Here is a 10,420-nt window from a genome sequence, read left to right on the forward strand (position 1 = left end):
GCCATAGGAGGTAATGCACAGTCTGGCCCTCTGTCAACTTTCTCTTTTTTTTGAGATGGTGTCATGCTCTGCTGCCCAGGCTGGAATGCAGTGGCACCATCTCAGCTCACTTTGACCTCCACCTCCCGGGTTCAGGTGATTCTCCTGCCTCAGCCTCCCGAGTAGCTGGGATTACAGGTGGGCGCCACCATGCCTGGCTAACTTTTGTATTTTCAGTAGAGACGGGGTCTCACCATGTTGGCCAGGTTGGTCTTGAACTCCTGACCTCAAGTGATCTGCTCACCTAAGCCTCCCAAAGTGCTGGGATCACAGGCATAAGCCACCACGACTGGCCCTCTGTCGACTTTTAAACATCCCATCCAATTAGACTGTCACTGTCAACCAGCTTAACGCCCGTAACGAAACGGAGCATTTTCCATTTCATAGGCCTGGCCTTTTGCCTGTGATGTGTGCTGCTATGCAGGGGCCTCTCCCCAGCATCACAGCAACAGCCACCGCAGGCCACTTGGGGGCCCAGCACTCCCACCTCCTCCACAGCCAACCTGCCCACCTGAGCCTTTCCAACAGATTAAAGGTCCTTTGGTGAGAGTCCCTTGTGCGTTACGGACCAGGTAATACTTCAAGTGTTTCTGCTTCTTGGGTTGAGTGGTCAGTTTCAGATTTATATGATTGGAGAATTCTGTGAAGTAACAGAAGCCTTTCTTTCCACAGCCAACACAATTCCCAGAGAAACCTGGAGAAGAAAGTAAACCATAAACATCTTTATTCTTTTATTTTTATTTTTTTTAGATGAAGTCTCGTTCTTGTCATCTAGGCTGGAGTGCAATGGCACAATCTCGGTTCACTGCACCCTCCACCTCCCAGATTCAAGTGATTCTCCTGCCTCAGCCTCCCAAATAGCTGGGATTATAGGTGCCTGCCACCATCCCTAGCTAAATGTTTTTGCAGTTTCTAGTAGAGATGGACTTTCACCACGTTGGCCAGGCCGGTCCTTTTCAAATAAGACAGAGTTCATCCAAACTCTGAAGATCCACTTCCTGTACCACCAGCCAGAGAACTCCACAAGGCAAGCACCCCACCCTCTTAGACTAGCCCAGAGGTTAAGACGGGCTCGACTCAAATAAAAAAGGACCAAGAAGACTTAGCGATAGAGATGGGCCCAGGCAAATGTGGAAGATTTAACGTGCTTGGGGGCTACTTAAACATCTATGTAGAGAGCAAACTTTGCAAGACAAGAGCCGTCCCATTCCACCGTGTACACGGATCGGGGCGCCTGAAATGATGCGAGAGCTCTTATTTCCGGAGGGTGGGTTAGTTCCACTCTCAAAGCAGTGTGACTAGTGAGATGGGCTACACTGGGACACCTCTTAAGAGTCCAAAATTCCATCCTGCTCTCAACTTGATCCCGTGAGTTTCTGAAAAGAAATCAGGAGAGCTCCGCAATGCCTGGCCGGCACGCTGGCGAGTGAATTCCGTGGCTTGGCAGCCAGTGGAGGGAGACGCTCTGCTAGAATGTGACTATCTTGCTGCTGCTGGCCTCTGCACCAGGCCTACAACTGACTTTCTGGGAGGCGACGGAGGCTCCCGTCAGCTGTGAGGCTCTAACCAAGCCTCCTACGCGGCGGCAATGACAAAAACACCTCCTGGGAGCTATTAAAATCCAGAGACATGTGCCTGAAAAGACCTTCACACACTGTAAAGTCTATTCAAACCAGAGGCAGCGGGAGTGCTGGTTAAGATGAGAAATGTGAAGACTTGGCTTCTGCCCAGGATGACTGCTCTTATTTAAACGATCATAAGATGGCCTTGCTTCACCCACTGGTATGTCTGGTTTCTACAGGTCCAAAGGCCTTCGGCTGCGGAGATCCTGAAGCTAAGACTCATGTGTCATATTCTCCATTTGATAAGTCTACAAAGGTCATTGTGCCTGAGGCTGTGAGGGCCACCCGGCTCTGTGTGTAACTCTGCTCTAAAAGTCTCCCTAAGGTCTCTGGCTAGTGTTCAAAATAACTCCAGTTAGTGAAGGTTAAAAACATCTCCACAGATAAATAAGACATCTACATTACAGAGGCCGACTGGACTCCCTGATCTATTTTGAGCGCATTTAGTCTTCCTCAAAAGGCATTAGAAATAAGGACAGATCTCTTGGCCTCACCATAAGGACAGTTACAGGATAATTTACCTTCCACAGTCCTATTCCCTCTGTGCCAGCACAAACAGTAAGGTCCTGACATGAAACACTGTCCTCTCCAAGTGCTCGCTTTCCATGGGACAGGCAGGGAACTAACACGCACAGGGAACCAGGGCCATTCTTGCCATTCATCTCAATCCACAAGTGCCACGGGAGCCAGTCAACCTGGAGGGCAAGTCCTTCTTTGTGAAATCAGAGAACCAGAGAGGCCCGTTGTTCAAATCCATAGGTACAGAAAGTGTGGCATCCAACTCCAGCCTGAGGATGACGTCCTTGCCCACAGGCCTGGCATCCAAGGCTGCCCTGATGCCCCCTGGCCTTCATCTCCAGTTGTATTCCTGTCCTTCCTCTGATATGCTAATTCCCAGCTGGACTCCTCTGCCTCTCAACCCAGCCGGCTCCCACTGCCCTCCATCGACAGGCTCATCCTCTCCTCCGGGGCCCCACCTGTACACATCCAGCCCTCACTCAACATCCTGCTCCAGTGCCTACTCCCAAGAGCCTTCTGTGACCCAAAGGCTGGCTGGCAGTTTCCTCCGGACTCCAGGCTCTTCCTGTAGCTCAGGGGCCTCTGAACACCCCAGTGATTGAAATTTGTGTCTTTCTCCCATCATTATTCCTCTAAGCTCGCAGCATGACTGCACGTGTGAGCTGTGTGTGTGCAAGTGTACAGGTACTGACTAATGCCCCACACATGGCAGGCAGCCAGTTAATATCAAGAGGGAAGAAAAGAGAGAGGAAACAGGGTAACTGTGAACAGCAGCCTGTCAGGGTTTCTGTAAGCACTCTGAAGGAATAACCTCATGTCTTTATTCATTGGCCTCCAACTTCGGGACGTTTGAGATAAACCCGGCTCAACTGCTGCCTAAAAACAAGGCCCGAAGAAACCTTCAGAGCTCCCTGGAAGGGCTTCTAAGCCTGGTGTTTAAAAGATGGATGAACAGGAAACAGAACTGCAAGACGCTAAGAGCAACTTGCCAAGGCCAGGCTGTCATCCCTCTCCAGAGACAGCTAAGCAGGTTACAGGCCTCTGTCCCATAAGAAACACGGGCTGGGGACCATGGCTGTGCTGCAGAGGCCATCTCCATCTCCTCCGATGGGATGGGAAGCACAGACAACAGGGAGCCCTTTGTGATTCAGAAATGAGGGTGGACACCCTGGGTCTTGCTAGTACAGGAAACATTTAGGGACTCAGCGAGCAAACTGCTTTTCTGCTTTGGCAAAAACTTTCTGGTCAGGAGACCCAGCTGCTCTTCTGTGAGGTGTCTTGGAGAGATAGCCACAGAGGCCAACCAAGAAAACCACAGGAGAAAGAGGAAAATAATGAACTGTTCTCTTCAGAAATCTACCTTAGGACTTGGAAGTCTAGAAAGTTTTTTTATATGATAGGCTTAGAAAGCATGGGATCCTGCCTGAAATCTCAAATTCCTGCTGGGTGTGGATATCCAGAATCGAAATTCTTCCTTCAGTGTCCTCACCATGGGAAACAGTCCATCATAAACACGATTCTTGTCACCACGCACAGCCACACCCTGTGATTTTCCCGTGTGTCTAGTTTAGCAGCTACAGGTAGCATTTGTTTAACAAGCACGTCCTGGGTGGACATGTGTGCTGGCCGCTGAGCAAGCCTCTCCCCTTCTGCTGAGAGGACAGCTACATCCACTCCCCCAACCCTTGCAAGGGAGTGTGTATAAACCTGGATGTCTGAGGGGCCTGGGTTCAAATCCTAACTACAGTTAGGTGATGTGAGGCAGGTAACTAACACCTCCGAGCTTTTTTTCCTCATCTGTCAACAAGGCGACAATAGCGACTTCATAGTGCACCTGTCATGGGCCAGGCACTGTGTCAAGCACGTTATAAATGTTCTCATTTAAACCTCATGAAGTCTGACAAAGCAATCAGCAGCAGTGTCCCAGTTCATAGATGAAAGCATCAAGGCAGAGGGAGAGACAGAAACCCATCCATGGTACAGGGTGACCCAGCCACGGCTACAGGGTAGAAAGTGCTGGAGTTAGGATTTGAACGCATCTCCTCCCAAAAACCCACCTTGTAGGAGCACTATGGGGGTGAAGTACCTACGAGATGTCTAACATGTCAGGGGCACTCTGCAAGCAGCCCTCCTTTCTCTACCCCGGACTAAGCTGTATTAGGAAGGCGAGCACAGTAGGGGTCATGACACTCATTTGCGGCCCTAGGGGAGCAAATAGATAGCCCCCACTCCTCCAACAGTGTGAGATGTGGAGGAAGCAGCTCCATTTCTCTGCATTTCCATGTTCCAACCATCAAAGGGAAGGCTATGACTAAATGGGCCCTATGCCTCCTTCTAGGACTCAAGTGACATGATTCTTCTTGGAAGCATCCGTAGGTGGCTTCCTTCAGACCCAGTGGTCTCTGAGCACTTGGCTCATAGCAGGCTGGAGATGGCCCAGATTTACTGCTGGGGCCACTCCCTCTGCAGAGGGGTCCTCCCACAAAACCTCAGGGATGCCTCTAGAAGTTCACCTGTACCTGACCTTTCTTCTAGAACCACAGTCCAAGGAGATCTCGCTGATTGCCACTGCACCAGAGCTGGGAGCCACAAACATGTCCCCCACGCCTGATGCCTCCATCCAGCGCCTTCCCACGAGAGTGGATGCTCAGAAGGGCCTTACTCTAGACCACTGTCCCTGTGCAGAGGGCCACTTGGCCCTAGTTATCAACCCTCCATGAAAAAATGCAAATCTGACGGATACTGTTATGCACAAATATGTTTAGAAAGAAAATCTGATAGGAAACGAACCAAGTGCTCTGGGCAAGACATACATTAAAAATGCATGGTTCATAATTGGGTAACGTTTTTGGTTAAAAAAAGAAATGGTCCCTGTTAGGAAGAATGAACACAGTTAAATAATCCCACGATTGAGGCAGAAGGACCGGTAGCAATGACAGCAGTTCCTCAAATTCGGGCAGCATTTTCGAGTTTATAAAGATCATCATATAAAGAGCTGAGTTATCCTCAAAACCGCAGTCAGGTACCGTGTACATCTTTATCCCCTTTATAGATGGCAAACCTGTAGCCCCAAGGCAGGAAGTACTTCTCTGCCAAGATGGGACTGGCTGTTCCAGCACAGTGTGCTATGGGGAAGAATGGGGAAACAGCAGGAGTAATTTAGGAAGGCAATTCCAGGAAGACATCCTGGCAAGTGGGATTTAAATTGGACCTGAACAGCAACTCTCTGTTCCTTCCAAATAATGAGCCTTGAAAGCCCACGAGCTCAGACGAGCACACACTACACCTACCAACTAATGACCACGCTCCCCGTGCCTGAACATAAGCAGTTACTTGGGACAAAAATAAGATCATCTTTGGCTCATTGTGCCATATTAATTGAAAAAAGAAAACACAGAATCTGGGAAACATTATTTTAAATCCCCGCCTGCATAGAGAAAGGAAAAGCCCATGGGCAAAGTAAAACAAGGTATTTTATATATATATATATATATATATGCCCAGAGGCCCTGCCTTGGTATTTTGGCCAAATCCCAGCTCAAGTGTAGAAATGGCCCCCTTGTGTTGGGGAAGCCTAAGGAGCCGTACCAGGATTCCAGGTGAGACAGGAAGTGGGGCAGGGGTCCCAGGTGTTCCCAGGGAAGATGAAGCACTCAGGGGTGGTAAATAGTATGATGTTGTGAGGTTTGAAACATAAAACTCTCAGGCCATCGTACTCCTCTAGAATCCTGCAGTAAGTTCATAACTAGTTCTTCTGCCTCAGTTTCTCCCTTTGCATAAAAATCAGTTGTGTGTCTGACTTCTAAGCGATCTTCTTAAAACACAAATTAAAACACAGTCATCTAAATTTAACATCTAACACTCTAAATATCCTTAAAAATATCAATTATAAGGGTAAAACAAGGGAGGAAGGACCTATACATTAAGAAAAATTTGAGACACAGCAGCCAAATGCTTTAGAAGACCCCTGTCTGGATCTTGATATAAATGCACCAATTGCTTTAAAAAAAACTGTAAGATATAATTTGAACACACTGAATATTTGATAATATTAAATAACTGCTAAATCTTTTAGATATGATAATGGTATTGGATTTCTAATGAAAAGCTATTTTTTTGTTTTGTTTTGTTTTGTTTTTTTAAATGGAGTTTCACTCTTGTTGCCTAGACTGGAGTGCAATGGCTTGATCTCTGCAACCTCCACCTCCCAGGTTCAAATGATTTTCCTGTCTCAGCCTCCCGAGTAGCTGTGATTACAGGTGCCTGCCATCATGCCCGACTAATTTTTGTATTTGTAGTAGAGACGGGGTTTCACCATGTTGGCCAGGCTGGTCTCGAACTCCTGGCCTCAGGTGATCCACCCCCTCGGCCTCCCAAAGTGCTGGGATGACAGGCGTGAGCCACCGCACCTGGCCCCAATATCTTTTAGAGATAATGCCGTGTGGAAATTTACAGATGAAATGATACAATGTCTGGGATTTGTTTCAAAATCATCCCAGAAAGGGAGAAGAGGGGCACATTATCAACGAAACAAGATTGGCCATGCGTTGGTAACCATGAAAGAAGGCTAGATCACCTCATACCACGAGACTCTGTGCTTCTGTAGTTTGAAAACAGCTCCTTTTCCGAGCAGAACCCAGCTGGGCATCCCACCCTGCCGCGCTCTCTACCAGCCTCCGCTCCAGCCACAGAGCACTCCAGCCACTTCTCCAGTGTGCCATGCTGTCACGCACAGGGAGTTCCCTCTGCTGAGACGCCCTTCATCCTCCAGGACCTGGGCATCAGGGCCAGACCGTCGGGGTTCAAACAGCGGGGTGGCCCTGAGCAAGTCAGTTAGCCTCTCTGTGCTTTCATGTCTGTATATAACTCTAGATAATAACAGACCCACCACATTGGCTATTTTAACTTATTTCGTGCAGTTTCTGGCACATGATAAATGCTCAAAAAGTGCCAACTGCTCTTAGTGTTTGGTTTCTGTTGCTGTTATTCTCCAATTGGCAAAATTCTACTCATTTTTCAGGGCTCAACTCAGATACCACATCCTCCCATTCCCATCCTCACTGGACCCCTCCGATTCCCGGAGCACCTTACCCTCTCTGTAGACCACGTCGCACAAGGATGTATTGTAAGATTTACTGACAGAGTTGTTTGTTGTGGATTTCTAGGCTGATTCTTGGTGTGCCTGCGTCCCCCCACCCTGCCCCCAGACGTAACTGAAGGTCCAGGCTTTCGTTTCAGGTTATATACTCAGTAAATGCATGCTGAATTCTTTGCCTGCTGAATGAACAAAGGACTCGTTTACTCCCATCTAAGAAAAAAACAATCTAGTGGGATATGTTTTCCTTCTTTATGTCTGAGCTGTCAACTCATTTAGATAAATTACCGGGCAATAAACTGAAACAAACACCTAGATTTTAATCTTTCAGCTTTTTCAGATAAAATACCTGAGTTGATTAAAAGTCACTAAAACAAGTCTCCTAATACTGCTGCTTCCTCCAAGGTATTCCCCAGCCTGTATTTTATAGATCACTAAAAAGCACTGAGCCCTGCCGCTGCAGGGCTGGGGGGCGCCACCTTGTCCTGTGTAGCCATCAGACTTAATTGCAGGAAACCTAAACAGTGTTAAGTATGCAAGCTGAGAGCATAAAGTTATTTTATTAAAAGAAGAAAGCGATGGTTATTACCAACCAGGCCTTGTCACCCATTTCAGATGGCTTTTGGCAAGCAATTAACAAAGCTCCTACTTCCTCTCTTCGATGAGCTGGCTCTGTTACTGAGCTGGTGGTGAAGGAACTGAAAGATCCTCGTCTCTGCAGGCCAAGAGGCAGAGCCTCCTTGATTTACTGCCCTGGCAATTCCTTTACAGTCACAAAGTGGTGGAATCCAGACGAATCCCCGGCCACTGCCAGATCAAACGCTAAGGCGGCCACCAGGCACGGCCTCCCAGACTCACTTTCATCCTGGGCGACTGTCGTAAGCGTTCAGTCTGTCATTGAATGATTCCATCAGCTTCTTTGCTAGAGTGGCTTTTCTGGGATGATTCTGTTTTAGAGAACTGGTTACAGTGAGTCCATGAGCCTGCCTCAAGAGAGTTGGCCAAAATGTTTTCTCTCCTTCGTCACTGTCTAGTGGTGTTGTCCCTCCAGCGAACATTCACCTGCCTTGTGTCGGAGTTCACACACGTGTGTGTCCCCAGCGCCTTTGTGGTAGGAGCCATCTCATTTCTTCTCCCTTCTCCATTTTCATCCTTTGCACAGCTCCTCAGACATAAAGTGTGCTCAATAACTACCCATGGAGTGAGTTTATCCTCCCAGCTTTTGGGGCCGTATCAAGTGCAAAACTGGAGGCTTCAATGTCTATACCCATGGAAAATATGTAAGAAATTGTGGGGGTTTTCAATCTAGAAGTTTTTCCCATAAATCCTCACAATCAAACTTGCTCTGCATGAAGACTGTTCCTGAGGCTACATCTGAAGTGGATCATTACCAATCCTGCCTCCCGCCCAGATTGCCTCCAAAGAAGATGCCAGGCCAGATCGAGGGGGCTGGAGCCACAGTCACAGGATGAGAACAGCCAAAGGGCCAGGGCACATGTGGAAGTCACCTCCCTGCTTCATGGATGAGGACACAGAAGCCCAGGGGGCCACACAGGGACCTGTGGGCAGATGCAGGACAGGAACCCAGATCCCTGGGCTCTCAGTCCACACCTTGGTGTCCCTAGATTTTACTCCACAATGGGGGAGCCTGCTGAGTGATGGCCTGGCACACAGTAAGAACTCAATTACATCATATGAGCAAAGGCAGCCAGGCTTGGCAAGGCCTGGCCCCAGCTCTGCACTCAGAGCCTTAGTGGGCCAACGGTTGTTGGAAAGATCAAAGGCTAGTGGTGCCCAGGGCTGGAAGGGAAAGCGGCGGCTCCCCCATCTTGACCCCATGTTGACCTTGACGGTGGGATGGTACCAGCTAGAATCTGGAGCCAGGAGGACTTGAGTTTGAATCCTGGCTCTGTCCCCTTTACTCATGCGACCTTGGGCAAGTTAACAGATACAAGCCTACCTATAAAACTGGGATAATAAAGACCACCTCTTGGCTGGGCGTGGTGGCTCCTGCTTGTAATCCCAGCACTTTGGGAGGCCAAGGTGGGCAGATCACTTGAGACCAGGAGTTCGAGACCAGCCTGGACAACATGATGAAACCCCATCTCTACTAAAAATACAAAAATTAGCCAGGTGTGGTGGCGCGCTCCTGTAATCCCAGCTATTTGGATGGCTGAGGCATGAGAATCGCTTGAACCCAGGAGGTGGGGGTTGCAGTGAACTGAGATAGTGCCAGTGCAACCCAGCCTGGGCAACAGAGAGAGATTCCATCTCAAAATAAACAAACAAACAAACAAGCAAACAAGCAAACAGACCATGTCTTGAGAGATGAGTGATAAACCAAAGGGGAAAACAGATACAGGGTGCCTGGCAGTCCTTCAGGACAGAACATTCTGGAGGCAGCAACACACTCAGCCTCATTCTCCTCTGCCTCTGTAGGCTATTTCCGAGACTGTCTAGGACAGGGTTTGTCACCCATTCCTGACACAAGCGGGCACTTAGGGAGGTCTGAAGAATAAATGTATGAAAAATGAATGCTAAATGGTGAGCTTTCTGCAGGGATGCAGTCATACTGTAAATGCATCTCATTTGCATTCCATTCCACAAAGAACTCTTCTACCAAAAAACATAAACAGGGCTGCATGCTGCACCTGGGGTCCCAAAGATGGTCCCTCTGTTGCCACCACCCCCCGCTGTGACCTCCCTTGACCTTGCTCTACCCCAGTGCAGAAAGAGCCACAGAGGAGGACAAAGCAGAACTTACCAAGAAGAGCATTGTGGCCATTGTCATCCGGCAAGAACCTCTTGTCAACGGCGCACACCAGGAGATGGTCCGGTAGGCTGGGGGACTTGGCCCCCACGAGGAGAAAGCCCGCAGGGACGTCAATGGGCTCGTTGGAAATGGAGACGAGGCGCAGGTCCTTCCCGGCCTGACAGAACCCTAGGAGGGGTGGACAGGGCTCACACACTGCCCAGGGCTTCCCAGAAGCGGGGTCACAGGGGCAAAGGGAGGAAACGCTCTGGGTCTGCTCAGGAGAAACCCTTATCTCTGGGTGTGCTTGACCTCAAAATTAATCCTGAGAGATAAAACTATAATCTTAGTTGGCCGGACATGGTAGCTCACGCCTGTAATCCCAGCACTTTG

General features: G+C 48.8%; 1 protein-coding gene across 1 annotated transcript in view; it reads right to left on the bottom strand.

Annotated features, from left to right (window-relative positions):
* Window positions 1-10,420, bottom strand: part of GREB1 (growth regulation by estrogen in breast cancer 1) — an 89,964-nt gene that overhangs the window by 69,496 nt on the left and 10,048 nt on the right. Inside the window, exons 3-4 of the mRNA XM_011965335.1 lie at window positions 10,040-10,216; window positions 551-733 (exon numbers count right to left, since the gene is read on the bottom strand). Of these exons, the coding sequence (XP_011820725.1) occupies window positions 551-733; window positions 10,040-10,216 (360 nt within the window). The remainder of the gene's footprint in view (window positions 1-550; window positions 734-10,039; window positions 10,217-10,420) is intronic.

This window comes from Mandrillus leucophaeus, unplaced genomic scaffold (genome assembly GCF_000951045.1).
Source record: "Mandrillus leucophaeus isolate KB7577 unplaced genomic scaffold, Mleu.le_1.0 Scaffold72, whole genome shotgun sequence".
NCBI lineage: Eukaryota > Metazoa > Chordata > Mammalia > Primates > Cercopithecidae > Mandrillus > Mandrillus leucophaeus.